The sequence below is a fragment of the Pseudorca crassidens genome, chromosome 15, assembly GCF_039906515.1.
Source record: "Pseudorca crassidens isolate mPseCra1 chromosome 15, mPseCra1.hap1, whole genome shotgun sequence".
NCBI classification, from domain to species: Eukaryota; Metazoa; Chordata; class Mammalia; order Artiodactyla; family Delphinidae; genus Pseudorca; species Pseudorca crassidens.
The window spans coordinates 63241537-63259461 of NC_090310.1; the positions used below are offsets into that span (position 1 = coordinate 63241537).

The following is a 17925-nucleotide window of genomic DNA, read 5'->3' on the forward strand; positions in this document are numbered from 1 at the left end:
ATCCATTCATAGTAGAATCTCATATGGCCTTTAATTTGCATTTCCCTTATGGCTAATTATGCTGAATTTCTTCCCTTATGTTGCATCTGAATATCTTTTTTTTGGTGCAGTTTATGTTCATGTCTTTTGTCCAATTTCTAATTGGATTGTTTTCTTATTGTTGACTGTAAAGTGTTCTAGATAATTTGTTGGATATGTGACTTGCAAATATTTTCTCCCAGTGTATGGCTTATCTTTTCATGTTTTTAGGAGTGTCTTTTACAGAGGAAAGGTTTTGAATCTTGATGAAGTCTAATTTATCAGTTTTTAAAATTTATAGATCTGTTTTTGTGTTTCTGTGCATCATGTCTTAAGAACTCTTTGCCTAACTCTAGATGATAGAAAATTTTTTCCTTATATTTTCTTCTAAAAGTTTTATATTTTACATTTAGGTCTACAGTTTCTTTTGAGTTAATTTTTTAATTAGGTGTAAGGTTATGTTAAGGCTTTTTCTTTTTTTGCCTCTGGATGGCCAGTTGTTCCAACACCATTTAAATTGCTTTTACACCTCTGTAAAAAATCAGTTGGCCATATTTTTAAAAGGTTCTGCTTTTGGTCTCTCTTCCATTAACCTATACGGCTTTTCCTCTGTCAGTACCATGTTATCTTGATTACTGTTGTATACCCATATGATAAGTTGTAAAATTAGGTGATGTGCTTCCTCCAACTTTATTCTTTTTCAGAATTGTTTTACCTATTATAATAACTTTGCCTTTCCATATGGAACTGTCTTAACTATATCTGCAAAATACTTTGTTGAGATTTTAGTAGTAAATACATTAAACCAGTAGATCAGTTTGGGGAGAATTGACATCTTAACTATGTTGAGTCTTCCAGTTTATGGGTGGTATGACTTTTCATTTACTTAGATTGTTTTTGGTATTTTCATCAGCAGTTTTTGGTTTTTAGCATACAGAGTCTATACATGTTTTGTTAGATCTATACCTTAATATTTAATTTTTGGACAAGCTATTGTAAATGGTATTGTGTTTTTACTTTTGGTTTCTAATTGTTGATTGCTAGCATATAGATAGTACTGATTTTTTTTTTTTTTTATGTTGACCTCTGTCCTATGAATGTGATAAACTCACTTGTTCTAGGAGTTTTTCCTTTAGATGACTTGGGATTTTCTATGTAGATTATCATGTTATCCATGAATAGGACCAATTTCACATGTTCTTTCTGTTGTATGTGCCTTTTATTTCCTTTTCTTGACCGATTTCACAGGCTAGGATTTCAGGGATTGTGTTGAATAGGAGAGGTGAGTGTGGACATCCTTGCCTTCTTCTCAATCTTAGTGGGAAAACATTCAGTCTTTTACTATTACTATGATGTTAGCTGTAGATATTTTGTATATGCTCTTCATTGAGTTGAGGAAGTTCTATTCCTAGTTTGCTGAAAGTTTTTATCATGAATGTGTATTGAATTTTGTTAAAAATTATCCAGCTTTAATAAATACATGGTTGCTTTTTTTATACATATCTCATTGTTTTAATTGATATTTCTCATGATAAATGATGATGAGTACCTTCTCATGTACTTATTGGCCATTTGTATCATCTTCGTATGTGAATTGTCTATTAAAGTGTTTTGCCCATTTAAAAAATAATTTATATTTAGTTTTTAACAGTGATTAAACTTTCAGAAAAGTCTTAAATACAATGCAAAAAAGATCTCTTTTCCTGAACCATTTTAGGGCCTTGTTACAATACCTTAATACTTTAGTGTATATGTGTTACAATTAAGGACATCTGCTACATTTCCATAATACATGTATCAAATTCAGAAAATTACATTGAGTCATTTTTGCCATCTAATCTTCCGATTCCATGTAAGTTTTGTTAATTGTCCCTGTAATATCCTTTATGCCTAAAGGATCTGGTTCAGAATTACATGTTGTGGGACTTCCCTGGTGGTCCAGTGGTTAAGACTCTGTGCTTCCAATGCAGAAGGTGTGGGTACAATCCCTGGTGGGGGAACTAAGAGCCCCAAACTGGTAACAATCCAAACATGCTGTATGATGCGGCCAAAATAGAAAAAAAAAAAAAAGGCAGAATTACATGTTGTATGTAGTTGGTATAAGGAGTTGGTCTCCTTCAGTCCGGAACAGTTCCTTCGTCTTTCCTTGACTTTCATGACCTTGACTCTTTTGAAGATTATTTCATAGTTACTTCATAAAATGTTGTTCATTTTGGGTTTTCTTAGGTTTTCTCATGATTCGATTCAAGTTATGCATCTGTGTCAGGTATTAGCAGAGAAGTGATGCTTCTTAGTGCATCTTGTCAGTTGGCTCATTATTTCTACTTGTCCTGTTACTAATGCTGTCTACTTTTATCACTTGGTTAAGGAGCATCTGCCAGACTTCATCACTGTAAAACTCCTCTTTTCCCCCCTTTTAATAACTGTTTTGTGGGAGGGGCTTTTAAGCTCTGTGATATCCCTTTCTTCTAAATTTTGGGTTGTTTATATATCGATATGAAATCATGGTTTTCTGTTTTACTCAGTGTGTTATAATCTGTTATTATTACTTATTTAGATGTTCAAATTGTCCCTGATTTGGCTGGTGGGAATTTTGTCAGTATGACTTATGTGTCCCTTTGACATATTCCCATCATTCCTGGAGTTCTGTCTTCTTTCTGGCAAAAGATGATCTAGGCTCACTGTGTAATTTCCCTGCCTTAGCCCTTATTATTAGCATTTCTCCACAGAGCCCTGGTTCTTTTAATGTGTAGTGGCATTTAGAAGCCAGGATCTAGGTTTTAGATATGCTTGATGTTATTGGGGTGTTGCTGATCCCAGTTCCTCTCAGTGAGAAGCAGCTAAGGAACATTTGAGTGTATTTACATACATATACGTATATGCACTTATATACATACATGCCCTTATATCTATATTTATGTGTAGTTTTATCTAAATATATTGAAAACCATAAGTTTACACTAATAACACAAATTCTAATGTAAGCCCAGAGGGTTCATTCTACTTTTCTGCCTTTCCATATTTAAAAAAAATTTTTTAATTAAACATTTAAAACAATCTATTTATTTATTTATTTTTGGCTGCGTTGGGTCTTCGTTGCTGCACACAGGCTTTCTCTAGCTGCAGCGAGTGGGGGCTACTCTTTGTTGTGGTACGTGGGCTTCTCATTGCGGTGGCTTCTCTTGTTGCAGAGCATGGGCTGTAGGCGAGCGGGCTTCAGTAGTTGTGGCTCACAGGCTCTAGAGCACAGGCTCAGTAGTTGTGGCACACAGGCTTAGTTGCTCCACAGCGTGTGGTAATCTTCCCGGACCAGGGCTCAAAGCCGTGTCCCCTGCATTGGCAGGCAGATTCTTAACCACTGTGCCACCAGGGAAGTCCTCCATATTTTTTTTAGCATTCATTTATTTTTATTTATTTATTTTGGCTGTGCTGGGTCTTAGTTGTGGCACGAGGGATCTTCATTGAGGCATGCGGGATTTTTAGTTGTGGCGTGAGGACTTCTTAGTTGCAGCATGCGAACTGTTAGTTGCGTCATGCATGCGGGATCTAGTTTCCCAACTGGGTATCGAATCCGGGCTCCCTGCATTGGGAGCACAGAGTCGTACCCACTGGACCACCAGGGAAATCCCTCCATTTCCATATTTGTAACTCATTTCTCCAGCAGTAAGAAATCCAACTCCTATTTTTCCTGTTATCTCTATATATCTAGCGTATCTCTTATTATATTTACTTGTTTAATTTTCCCACTCTCTTATATAACTAATCTCTCCCATCAGTGTTGCTGCCTTTTCCCTCATGAAGATGCCCTCTTGACGCCTCTTGAATTCCAACACCCTCTGCTAGGTTGGCCCCCATGGATGATGGCCTCGCCTGCTCAGACTCTGATCCCCTGCACCAGGCTGCCATCTCGTATAAGCGCCGTCCTCACCCAACTTGGGCTTTGATACTCTGCCCCTTGTCATTCCTTGTTTGGGAATTTCACCCTTTTTTAGCTCTCATTCCCACACCATGCTGCCCTCAAATGTGAATACCCTCTGTTCCCCACTCAGGCTCTAACATCCTACTCTTGGCCACTGGGGCTCCTTTCCCCACATTTCTCGTACACACACCTAATGGGAGGAAGAAAATAACAGCCCTTCCCCTTTTATTTTTAAATTGAAGTATAGTCATTTTGGTTTCCATTTGTAGATTTTAAAAAAAATATACCCTGGATTCAAGTCCTTTGTCAGATATATGTATTGCAGATATTTTTACCAATCTGTAGGCTGCCTTTTCAATTTTTTTTTTTTTTTTAAGATCTTTCTTTTTTTTTTGACCGTGCCACGTGGCTTTCGGGATCTTAGTTCCCCTACCAGGGATCAAACGCAGGGCCACAGCAATGAAAGCACCAAGTCCTAACCACTGGACTGCCAGGGAAGTCCCCGCCTTTTCATTTATATTAAGCTGTCTTTAATTAGAAATTTTCAATTTTGAGAAAGTCCATTTAAAAAATTTAATGAAAGTATATAGTTAGTGTTTTTAGAAATCTTTCCTTTCCAATGAATATTTTATTACATTTTCTTCTATAGAAGCTGTATATATTTGGCTCTTACGTTTAGGTTTGGCTCCCTACTTTATCTACTTTGTATCTAGTTATTTGCTCAGGTCTAGAATAAACATTTAATACTTTAAGAATTGCCAACCTATTCTCCTATGAAAAATCTAACTAGAGCTCAATATTTGTTTATAGTTCATTTATTTCTTTAGCGCAAGTGTACATAGTTAAAATACTGTGTTTAAAAACTGCTACTTGAGGGACTTCCCTGGTGGTCCAGTGGCTAAGACTCCGTGCTCTCAATGCAGGGGACCTGGGTTCGATCCCTGGTTAGGGAACTAGGTCCTGCATGCATGCCGCAACTAAGAGTTCGCATATCACAACTAAGACCCAGTGCAGCCAAATAAATAAATAAATATTTTAAAAAGGAAAAAAAAAATGGAGTTGCTACTTGGGTTAAATCCACCCCTGCCCCCCTTTCAGTGTGGTTGTGTTATTTGAATACATAAAGCAAAAATTTTTTAAAGTATCACAGTATATTTTCTCTTTTCAAGGCTGTGGGAAAACAGGCATGTCATACTTTGCTGTTAGGAACACAAATCAGAGCAAGTTTTTTTGAGGGGAATTTGGCTGTTAACAAAATTACATTTACATCTACCTTTTGACCCATCATTTTCCACTTTAAGAATTTATTCTGAAGATACACCTTCAGTAATATAAAAGCACAGATTCACAAGGTTATTCAAGGCAGTGGCATTTCTATTTGTAAAATATCAAAAAGACATCTAAATGCCGGCATGTGGAGAAGTAATTGCATAAATAAAGTTCGGTACATCTGCATCGTGGAGTATTATGCAGCTGAGAAGAGAATGAGGAAGAATATCTATAAAATGAAAGAGTTATTTTCAGCATACTTTTTTTTTTTTTGGCTGTGCCTCACGGCATGTGGGATCTTAGTTCTACCTGAGATCGAAACCACGCCCCCTGCATTGGAAGCGTGGAGTCTTAACCGCTAGACTGCCAGGGAAGTCCCAGGATACATTGTTAATTGAAAAAAGTATTTTGCACTTTGCTATATATAATGTGCCATTTTTTTGTCTAAGGATGAAGGGGAAATTAGGTGTATATATTATCATTTGTGTAAAAAGAAACACAAGAGAAATAAGCTGGAAACTAATGAGATTGGTTACCTAACCAGGGGATGGGTAGGAATGGATTGGAAAGCTGGGGAGTTGGGGGAGGAAGAAAGGGATAAAGGGGGGCAGTGTCGATTCTCTGAGTGTAACCCTTTAGATAATTGTGACTTTTATAACCATGTTATAGTTCACATTTACTTCAAAAGTAAAATGATAAAGATGAGGAATAAAAAACAACATGGATTACAAACAGAAAAGATGAAGCCTAATGCTATTACTAGCTATAAAAGTCCTCTTGATATGGTCAGACACAATGGTTTTGTTCTTCTTTCTAAAGGTTGGTCCTATTGCTGTCCTTATTCCGGTTCCCAGTATGGACTATTTATCGGGTGGGCAACCATCCTGGTTTGCCCAGGATTGAGGAATTTCCTGGGGTGCAGGACTTTCGGTGCTAAAATGAGGAAAGTCCCAGACACACCTGGGGCAAGTTGGTTACCCTGTCTGACATGCATATAGCTGTTTTCCTGGGAGTTCCTTTCATTCTCACCTTAGAATTCTCATCACCTTTCTCCTGTGTTATAGCCTCTCTTTCCTATACTTCGTGCAGGTGTTGTTTATTTATGTAACACATTCTCTAGTTGCTTCCTGAGAACAGGTGCATAGGAGGTAAATTATTTTGAGACCTTACATGTCTTTGTTCTGTGTTCCATACTGGATTATGGGTTTGACTCAGAATTCCAAAAGATGTTATTTTAGTACATTCTCTAAAACTGCTCTTGAGACGTGTGATGCCATTCTGACTTCTTTGTCATGTAATGTGTTCTCTCTGATTAAAAGATTTTAGGATCTCTTTTTCAATCCTGTATTCTCAAATTTCATGGTGAGGTGTTGCAGAATGGGTCTTTTTTCATTCACTGTGCTGGGCATTTTGCCTTATTAAACCTGGAAACTCAGGTCTTAATTTTGGGAAAACTTCCTGTCTTTTTCGGTTTTCTCTTTCTGGAACTTTTGTTTGTTGTATGTGGGACTTTTCTTGATGCAGCAGCCTGTTCTCTTTTTCTTTCGAGTCACTTCTCTGAGAAATAGCCTATTGGTGGTTATTGCTGATTTTTGGGGGGGGGGTATTATTTTTAATTACTAGCACATTGCTCATGTTCTCTGATGTTCCTTTATTTTTTAAAAATAGCATTTTGTACTTGTTTTTGGACTGTCTCTTGGAGGACATTTGCTGTGAGATCTTCATTATTTCTGTTTCCTTTCAGTTCCTCCTTTGTTATTTTGGTTGCTGTCCTTCATATAGCAGTAGTGCTTACTTATCTGGTGGTCGTTGATAGGTCATTTATGGTGAGAACTGACAGATTCTGTGCTTGTGGGCACTGCTTGTTGACTGTGGTAGAGTGAGGACCTGGATATTTTTTTGGAATCTCCCAATTATCTGTACTTTGAAGGTGTATTTTTTTAGGTTGGGCACTTTTTGCAGGAGGAGAGATCCTCCCGTCTCTTGCCAGGTAGCTGAGAGTAGGCTGGGGCTGTAGGGCTGCCACTGTTTGGGGAGCTTTGGGAGCCGTAGCTGGGGGAGAGAGTTAATGGTGTCACCGTTTTGTATATGGTCTTTGACTTAATGCTTCTGTTTATGGAGTGTGGCACCTCAGTCTCTCCCCACTCCTTGAACTGGTGTCTTCTATTCCAGAACCTCTCTGGTTTAGTCCAGTCAGAATATAAATCTCCTGTTTTCTTCTGGAGCTGGAGAAGGGTATTGCTTGACTGTTTGGGGACAGAGAGGAGATCTGAAGGGTCTGACTTCTTGTTCGGACTTCCAGCCACTTCTATTTTCATTCCCGTGCCTCACCTCTGTCTGCAGTTGTTCCTGGTACCTCTTAATCCCTGCCCCCTTGGGGGTTTTACAGTAGAACTGGCTTGCTCTTTGTGGCTTTTCCCTCTGCAGTCTTAGACTTTGGTTTTCTTTCCCCTGCTGAGTCATCACTTGTCTTCCTGTTATTCATCTTCTAGAATTTTATTGATAGTCCTCATCTACTGCTTTTTCTTCCCTCTTTCTCTTTGTGCATTTGTACTTTTTAAAATGCAGCCATTCTAAATGAGGCTTCAGGAGTTTGCAGAGAGCTGTGTGTGTTCATTTCGCCATGTTTAAATGGAAGCTGCAGCCTTTGTGCAGAGAAAGTGAGAAATGCCTTTGACTTCCACACCAAACCCTACCCTTGTATATGCCATCCAGGCCTATGGCCCTTGTTCCTTCCCAGTAGCAACCAACTACTGTCATCAATTTAATGTGCATCCTTCTTACTCATATGTGTCCATGAAAAATGTGTGGTTTGTTTATATAGATGTATTTTTTTATTCCTTTTACCTGCTGTTTAATTGTGCATCATATCAATATATCTTTTTATTTATCCAGTCCCTGTTGTGTACATTTAGGTTTTTCACAAGTTTTCCAGTTTTTCATTATTACAAACTATAATAGTAAAATTGCTGCAATAATCATCCTTTTACTTTTGTAGTCTTCATATGCAAATGTGTGAAATTTTTCTAGGAGATACTTCCCTATCTTTTAATGGGTAAAATGGAGGTGATTTGGAGGTGCTGTGTGGGCTCAAAAATATTTCATTACATTTTCTTTATGTGTTACACCTGTGATGAGAAAAGTTGAATTATAAAACTTCCAAATCTTTTCAAAAATTTTATCAAGAAGCATGTGCTTTTTTAATGGTCCAGTAACCCCTTATTAACAATACGGAAATCTGAAATATTTTGAGAACTGACAAAATTTATTCCTAACTCACTTGGCAGTAAAACTTGACTTGCTTAAACTCATTTGGTGGCAAATCTCTGATCTAGACTGAGAAGGACACTTTAAACCTATTTATTTCACCTGGTATGTACATTATGTTAATTCAAAAAATATTACTGTGTTTGATTATGGGTTGCTGGTGGTGTTAATATGATATATTGCCATTTGTAAAATTCAAGAAATCCTAAGTTCTAAAACACATCTAGACCCAGGGGTTTCAGAGGAGGAATCATGGGCCTATGGTCACCATCAGCTAGAAACTTTGTTTGCAGATGTGGGTGGCACATCACAAAATGAGAATTTTTCTGGTTGATGGAATCTACTTTTTAGTCATTAATGAGATCTCAGACAATTTCTTGTCTTTAAACTGTATTCCAAGAATGTGTTCATTTTTTAAATAACGGGTCTTTTCTTTGACAGCTGTAATATTGAAATTGCTTCTGATAATGCAAATGGATTTCAAATTCAAAGAACTTTTTTTACGTTAAGTATTTTTAAAAAGGATAAAGCCTTTTCTCAAGCATACACAGAGGTTGCTTTACAAGTTTTAATCTTTCTTTAGGATTCACATAACAAAGTTAAAACATAATAACGGACCATTGTCTAAAAATGAATTTTAACTTTCGATCTATAAACGTTCTATACACTTTAATGGGTTTTATGTGGTTTTTATAAATTTTGATTAGATTCTTTCATGTTTTCAGAGCTGTCAAATTTAGTAAGCAAATTTTTATCCAGGTTTTTTGGGATGTAACTCACAGACCATATAGTTTACCCATTTAAAGTGTACAATTCGGTGGCTTTTAGTATATTCATAAACTTATGCAACTATCACCATTATATAATTCTAGAACATTTTCATTACCCTTAAAAGAAACCCCATACCCTTTAGCAGTCATTTCCTATTCTCCCCTCCCCCTAGCCCCTAGCAACTGCTAATCTACTCATTTCATTACTAGAGCTTTATTAAAAAATAAAATAAAATAAAGCAGAGCATCTCATCTTGTTCTTCTTCAGGAGTGTCTTGGCTTATTTGCGGCTCATTGCTTGTCCCTGTACAGTCAAGTTCTACCAAAAAAAAAAAAAAAATCTGGTTGAGTGTTTTATTGCAATTTCATTGAACCTACAAGTCAGTTTGAGAAGAGTTGACATCTTTACAGTGTTGAGTCTTCCTAATCAAGAACATGGTGTAGCTCTCCGTTTACTAAGTTTTAAACCTTTCTTGATAAAGTTTTGTTTTCTTCATAAAATGATTGTTTCTTTTTGAGCTTTATCTCAGAGTAACATATTCTTTGTTATAAATTACATTTTCTAATTGCTGGTATTATGCTGATGTTAGGATCGCTTGCGTTTTTAATGTGATTTTGAATCTTACAGCCTTGCTGAATTTCTTACTAGGTCGGAATCCCTTGCATCTTCAATGTGGATAATTATACTTGTCTGGAATAACGACACTCTGGTTTCTTCTAATTCCTTCTTGTTTCTTTTTCTTATGCATTGGTTAGGAACTCTAATATACTGTTGAATGGTCAGTACGTTCTTAGTTTTTGATAATACACATTAAACAACCCTCAGATCAGCCTTCTCTAAGAGAGTACAGATTTCTTGTTGAGGACAGGTTTGTCAGACCCATAAAGAAAGCAAAGGCATACCTGAAATTTGCTTATCGTTTTTTAGTTGTGAACCTAATCCTGGGTGGTTTAAAACTTCATCGGTTTAAATTTTAGAGTTCCATTTTATTCATGTTTGGGGCTTCTTGTATTTACAGTGCATTTTATTTTTTAAAACATTTGACTTGGGCTTCCCTGGTGGCACAGTGGTTGAGAGTCCGCCTGCCGATGCAGGGGACACGGGTTCGTGCCCTGGTCCGGGAAGATCCCACATGCCGCGGAGCGGCTGGGCCCGTGAGCCATGGCCTCTGAGCCTGCGCTTCTGGAGCCTGTGCTCCACAACGGGAGAGGCCACAACAGTGAGAGGCCCGCATACCACAAAAACAAACAAGCAAAAAAACATTTGACTTACGGGAAAATATTGTATCTGGGTTTATTTATTAATGCTGGTTGCTTTTTTCCCCATCACTAGCCTCTTTGCCAGTTGCCTTGCCAAACTAATATATTTTATGTATTTTTGAAACATTTATTTGTGTTAATAGGTGAACACGGGTAAAAATTATACGGCAGGTGTTCTTTGTACTATTTTTATTCTTACAGCTTTTCTTTAAATTTGAAATTATTTCCAAATAAAGGTGTTCAAAATGTATTTGTTTGTAAAGGTAATACATGCCCATTATCAAAATAAAAAATGATTCAGAATAGCTATAATAAAAAAAGACAAGTAACTCTTTTTTTCTTTTCTTTTTTTTGGGTTTTTTGGCCATGCAGCTTTCAGGATCTTAGTTCCCCAACCAGAGATCGAATCTGTGACCCCTGCAGTGGAGTGCCGAGTCCTAACCACTGGACCGCCAGGGAATTCCCTTTTTTTTTTTTTTTAACAAATAAAAACACTTGAACAAACAACTTCAGAAAAGGAAGATATGAAAATGTCCAGTAAGCACATAAAAATGCGCTCAATATCTTTAGTCATCAGGAAAATGAAAATTAAAGCCACAGTGAGGTACTCACTGCATTAGAATGGCTAAAATAAGACTGATACCACCAAATGTTGGTGAGGATGTGGAGCACCTGGAACTCTCATACAGTGTTGTTGGAAGTGTACATCTTTGGCTTTTTTTTTTTTTTAAATAAAGTTCAACATTCATCCATCCTATACCCCCCTTGTTCTATTCTTAGATATTTACTCAGGAAAAATGAAAACATGTCGATAAAAGCTGTGTACAAGAATGTTCAGAGTAGCTTTGTTCATAATAGCCCAAATTTGGAAATACCCCAAATGCCCTCAGCAGGAGAATAGATAAACAAATGGTTGCATATGAATGCTACTCTGTAATAACAAGTAATGATCTACTGATGTATGCAGCAGCATGGATGACTCTCATAGACATGAGACTGAGCAAAACAAGCCAGACAAAAGAGAGTACCTACTGTATGATTGCATTTACATGTAGAACAAAAATAGGCAAAACTGATTTTTGGTGGTAGAAATTGGAACAACCATTGTCTCTGTGGGGTGGGAGGGGCTGTGTAGAGTGGGGATTGACTAGAAAGGGGCACAAGGGGACTTTTAGGAGTGTTGGGTATGTTCTATATCTTGGTATGAATTTTTAGAAATAAATTTATTGGGCTTCCCTGGTGGCGCAGTGGTTAAGAATCCGCCTGCCAATGTAGAGGACATGGATTCGGGCCCTCCTCCGGGGAGATCCCACATGCCGCGGAGCAACTAAGCCTGTGAGCCACAACTACTGAGCCCGCATGCCACAACTACTGAAGCCCACACACGTAGAGCCCATGCTCCGCAACGAGAAGCCACGGCAATGAGAAGCCCACGCACACTGCAACAAAGAGTAGCCCCCGCTCGCCGCAACTAGAGAAAGCCTGTGTGTAGCAACAAAGACCCAATGCAGCCAAAAATAAATAAAATTAAATTTAAAAATAAAATAAAATAAATTTATTTATTTATTTTTGACTGCATTGGGTCTTTGTCGTTGTGTGTGGGCTTTCTCTAGTTGCAGTGAGTGGGGGCTACTCTTTGTTGCAGTACACGGGCTTCTAATTGCGGTGGCTTCTCTTGTTGCGGAGCACGGGCTCAAGGCGCGTGGGCTTCAGTAGTTGTGGCATGTGGGCTCAGTAGTTGTGGCTTGAAGGTTCTAGAGCGCAGGCTCAGTAGTTGTGGCGCACGGGCTTAGTTGCTCCACGGCATGTGGGATTGATCTTCCCGGACCAGGGCTCGAACCCGTGTCCCCTGAGTTGGTAGGCGGATTCTTAACCACTGCGCCACCAGGGAAGTCCCTTGATACACATTTGTCAAAACTAATCAGATAGTATACATTTCACTCTTTGTAAATTGTACCTCAATTTAAAAAAATAAGGGAAAGGACACAAAGGGTATACATTGATCCAAGGACAGTCTCCTGCATAAGCACAATACAGTTCATCCATGTTGTTGTGAGTAGCTGTAGTTCGTTCTTTTTTTTATTATTGTATAATATCTATTTATTGAGTATTGATCAATAAATACATCAGTCAATCCATGTAGTGATTCTACTGATGGGCACTTTGTTTATAGCCGAAGTTACAAATGACGCTGTCACGAACATCTGGATGTGTACATGCATGTATTTCCCTAGGGAATCCAAACCTAGGACTGACATTGCTGGGTCATAGGATGTTTGTATCTTCAAGTGTAGCAGATAATGCCAAACCACATTCTTAAATGCCTGGATCCATTTTCAGTGTACCTGTTCCCTGTTCCACATCCTCATTAGCACTACTTGGTATTGTTAAACTTTAATTTTAGCCATTCTTGTGGATGTGATGTCATCTCATTGTGGTTTTAATTTGCATTGTTTTGTGTCTTCCTTACTTTATTGAGGTTAAATACCTTTCTGTGTGAATGTTGGCCATCTGGACATCCTCTTTGGTACAGTGCCTAATACAGGTCTGCCTATTTTTCTTACTGGTTGCCTTTTTCTCTTTTTTTTTGCTGTGCTGCGTGGCATGTGGGATCTTAGTTCCTGGGCTAGGGATCAAACCCGTGCCCCCTTCAGTGGAAGCAGAGTCCTAACCACTGGACTGCCAGGGAAGTCCCTGGGTTGCTTTTTTCTTATTGATTTATGCAGTCTAGGTACAAGTTCTTTATTGGTTATATGAATTGCAGATCTCATCTTCAACTCTGTAGGTAGCTTGCCCTTTTTACTCTATTAATGGTATCATTTGCTGAACAGAGGATATTAATTTTAATGTAGTTCAATCGATTGATTTTCTCCTTTTTAAGATAATGTCCTGGGTGAGTCTTACAAGTGTTGGGTTAAAAGGTATATACAGTTTTTAGAGTTTTGCTTACAGTTTACTTTACCACTGGCTGTGTATAAACCTTTTTATACCATTTTCACTCTCACCAACAGTGTATATGTGATTTTCCCACACTCTTGCCAGAACTGGAGTTTTGGGGTCAGTTTTGACAATGTAATAGACCTCTTTTCTTCATTAAATGAGTATTTTGTCTTAGTTTGCCTGTATGATTCAGGGAATAAATTTGTTGCATTGTTCCAAGAACATGGCAGTCAGTAAGCCTAATTACAAGATTAATACTAAAAATATTCTTTAGCTTTTGATCCTGTGAGGAGCATTTATGGTTGGTAGGGAAAAGAGAGAAAGATATAAAAAACCATTTTCTTTTTTATTAACTTAAGTCAGCTTGATGTTGGCTTAAATTAATGCAAATAAACTGATGAAGACTTAAGACAGTAGTCCTCCGTTGTCTGTGGGGGAATATGTTCCAGGACCTCAAGTGGATGCCTGAAACCGTGGATAGTACCTAACTCTATATATGCTATGTTTTTACCTACACATACATACCTATGATGAAGTTTAATTTATGTATTAGGTACACTAAGAAAGTATAAATCAGGCAGAGCGAGAAGTGCCAGCACCACTACGCTTGCCTTTGGGGCCATTATTAAGTAAAGTGAAGAGTTTCTTGAACACAAGTGCTGTGATACCATGACAGTCGATCTGATAACTGAGATGGCCACTCAGTGACTAATGGGTGGGCTACGCTGGACAAACAAATGACCCACGTCCCAGGTAGGTCGGAGCTGGACAGTGTGAGACTTTAGCACAGTACTCAGAACAGCATGCAATTTGAAACCAATGGGTTGTTTATTTCTGCTACTTTCCATTTAATATTTTTCAACCATGGTTGATTGTGGAAAGTGAAAAAAACCCCTCAGATAAGGGGAGGCTACAAGGAATCCATGGAATTGATGAGTTAGAATTTTGTGGATTTTCCTTGTAAATTTCTGGCATATTTTTAAGTGATAGAATCATGATTTTACCTACTCTTTTTCACACACTTTTACTCAAAGAAGACATCCCCACCCCAATCTATATCTGCTCCTCCTCTCTCCATCCCCAGTATTCATTCATACTCCTTCCTGGTTTCAAGGTAGCTCCTAAGTTTTCCTTGGGGATGGGTAGAGTTTCATTTTGAGACTCCACGACAGAGACTGTTAGAAGGAGTATTTGTTAGGAGATGAAATTTGGAGTGGAACTCTCCTCTACACTCTAGCCTTGTTCCCACTCTCTTACTTTAGTTTAGATCTTTATCCTTTTCAATAGATTTCTGTCATAATCTAACTCTTCTTCTGCCTCCAGACTTCCCATGGTTAACAGAATGAAATTCCTAAAACTCAGATCATTCTCCTGATTCATATCCTTCAGACTCTAAAAAAGAATCAGTCTTAATCCCTCAGCACAGTGCCGTGATTATCATCAGCCCTCTTCCTGTCTCTCTATCCTCCTCACGTATCCAGTTTCCCACACACCTCCTGAAGTCTATGGTTTCTTTGAATTTGGAATGTTCTTCCACATTCGCTCATCACATTACCTAGGACTCCCTCTCCCTCCCCACTGGCAACTCATCTGCCTATTAACTGACTTCTTTTAAAACTGAGCTCAAGCAACACATCTCCTTGGAAACCCTACCTCCCTGATCCTTATTCCCCTTCTGTACCTCCATGCCCTGTTCTCCAGCTCAGTGAGTTAGATGTTCCCTGTTCTGGGCTGCTACAGTTTTCTCTCTATCCTTCCATCACTGTGCTTTGTATTGTTATAGATTTGACTTTGTCCTCTACTCATTTGAGCTCCTTGAAGGCAGGGCCCTGATTCCCCTCCTTATTCCCACCCCACCCACCGCTTGGAACTAGCATGGTGTAGTTTATAGGAGGCACCCCATAAATGTTTAATGAATAATTAGATGCAAAATTATATCTAACTTTTTAATTTATTTTTGGCTGCATTGGGTCTTCATTGCTGCACATGGGTTTTCTCTAGTTGTGGCGAGCGGGGGCTACTCTTCGTTGTGGTGCGTGGGCTTCTCATTTTGCGATGCCTTCTCTTGTTGTGGAGCACAGGCTCTAGGCACGTGGGCTCAGTAGTTGTGGCACACGGGCTCAGTCGCTCCGCGGCATGTGGGGTCCTCCTGGACCAGGGATCAAACCCGTGTCCCCCGCATTGGCAGGTGGATTCTGAACCACTGCCCCACCAGGGAAGTCCCTCTAACTTTCTTAATGTACGTATGAGAAGAACTTTCTGAGAAAAAGAGGTCAATTAGAAAGGGATAGGAATTTAATCAATATTCTAAATCCCTCTTCTCCAAAAGCAGTACACATAGAGGAATGACTGCTGTGCTTGTAGGATTTGTAGGGTTTTGCTCACCTGAGTTGTGCCTTGCTGTCACAGAAGGATGCCCTGCAGTGGTCTCGCAGTCCGGCTGCAGTGGAGGGAGAGGAGCCAGAGGACACAGCTGATGTGGAGAGCTGTGGGTCTAATGAAGCCAGCACTGTGAGTGGTGAAAATGATGGTAAGTGTCCTTGACAAGATGGGTGAAGAGCCACAAGCAGTCGCTAGGGTCTAACCTTTATTTCCCTCTCTTACAGTTTCTCTCGATGAAACATCTTCTAATGCTTCCTGTTCTACCGAATCTCAGAGTCGGCCTCATTCCAATCCCAGGGACAGCTACAGAGCTTCCTCACAGGTGGGGGGAGAGTTGGTGACTAGGCTGGATGGAAAAGTGAGGCAGGCACACGACAGGACTCTTACTCCTGTAGTTAACTGAGCGTGTTGAAGAGTGGAGAAAATCACCTTGGTCTCCACCTGTTAATACCATTTAAAAGCGGGCCATAGGAAAAGTGGGTAGTAGATCTGAGAGCAGAGCAATTTGTTTTTTCTCTTTACCATGGGTGGATAATTTTGTTTGTATTTATGAAAAACCTGGGAACATTCAGGGAGAAGTATAACAGAGTGGGGAGAACATGAGCTTGGGAGTCATCAGTTTGAATTGCAGCCCTGCCACTCACTAGCTTTGGGCAAATTCCTTACCTGTAAAGTGGGGAGAGCAACACATTCTTTTCAGTGTGGGGTGATGCTTGGCACAGTGGCCAGCACCTGGCTCAGTAGAATGAGTCGTTGCTATTATTGGCATTACCTGCCCGTGCTGGTTGAACACTAACTCTGTTTTACAAGACAGCGAGGGAGACGTGGTCGAGAGGGACAGCTGTTGTGGCCTGCAGGTGACTCAGGCTCCCTTTGTATCCCCTCTGGGAAAATAGGCAAACAAGCAGAAGAAGAAGACCGGGGTGATGCTGCCTCGAGTTGTCCTGACTCCTCTGAAGGTAAACGGGGCCCACGTGGAATCTGCATCAGGTATGTGTAAACTCGTGATTGTGATGCTTCTTCCTCAGGGCCTGGGGACCTGCCTCCCTCTGGCAGCAGCTCTTGGCCTAGGTAGTGCTGTGCCAGTAGAGTCAGGAGCCGTCCTCTGGCAGTCAGCACGCCGTGGCGGTGAGACCCGACCTAGCTTCCGGCATGGGCTCTGCTGGGCGCCCTTCCCCTGGCCTCCCAGGGCAGTTGTGAGGGTCCTGTGAAGGCGTGTGCAGGTGCTTTGTAAAAGACACAGTGCAAACCAAGATGGCGGTTTGGCATTCTTACGTGATAATTTAAAGCCAGACCAGGAGGTGGTGATCTCTGACGGCCCAAGGCTGGGCCATGGAAGCACCAGTATTGCTGGCAGCATGTCAGGGAGAGCTGGGAGAAGTAAGCTTGTCTGAGAGCCGTGGGCGCGGCGTGTGATGGTTTTGACCGGTGGAATGCTGTGCCTTCAGGGTTCTCAGGCCGCCACGCCGATGGCGAGAGCGGCAGCCCGTCCAGCAGCAGCAGTGGCTCTCTGGCCCTGGGCAGCGCTGCTATTCGTGGCCAGGCCGAGGTCGCCCGGGACCCTGCCCCGCTCCTGAGAGGCTTCCGGAAGCCGGCCACAGGTAGGTGGCTTGGCACTCATTTCTCTGCCTGAAAGGGGGCCCCTGCAGGCCTAGAGAGAAGATGATGTCTTCTACTCCACTCCTTTACAGTTTATTTTTACTTCGCAGGTGGCCCTCTATTTTTGTTGGTTTTTACCTTGTATTTTGGTTATGTCACATACAGATTTTTCTCTGCTAGACTGAGAGAACTCCCTGTGGGCAGAGATGGTGCCACATTGCTCCTTGTATGTCCCTGTAAGGGCCTAGCCTGTGCCTGCCTTGATACTGCTTAGTGAGTGCTCAAGTGAGTGAAAATTGCTTCTGAGTGTCTCAGTGAAGAATTCCAACATTTGTTTTCTTTCTTCGGTAGCATCCTGCCAAGTTTGTTCTCAACGTCTGCAGTCTCTGTCAGATGCCCTTTTTTATAACCTAGTTAGTATATGGGGTGGAAGCCTATGTTGAATATGGGCTATGCAGACAAGTTCAGTAGTGTGCACCTCCCACCCGCAGTAGGGCTATT

At 40.1% G+C, this 17925-nt stretch overlaps 1 protein-coding gene across 2 annotated transcripts in view; it reads left to right on the forward strand.

Annotated features, from left to right (window-relative positions):
- ASXL1 (ASXL transcriptional regulator 1) overlaps positions 1 to 17925 on the forward strand; it is a 67237-nt gene that overhangs the window by 40097 nt on the left and 9215 nt on the right. Inside the window, exons 4-7 of one of the 2 annotated variants that reach the window (XM_067707808.1) lie at positions 15853 to 15973; positions 16050 to 16147; positions 16722 to 16815; positions 17274 to 17426. In XM_067707808.1, the coding sequence (XP_067563909.1) occupies positions 15853 to 15973; positions 16050 to 16147; positions 16722 to 16815; positions 17274 to 17426 (466 nt within the window). The remainder of the gene's footprint in view (positions 1 to 15852; positions 15974 to 16049; positions 16148 to 16721; positions 16816 to 17273; positions 17427 to 17925) is intronic. The other variant, XM_067707809.1, reaches the window with a different exon arrangement.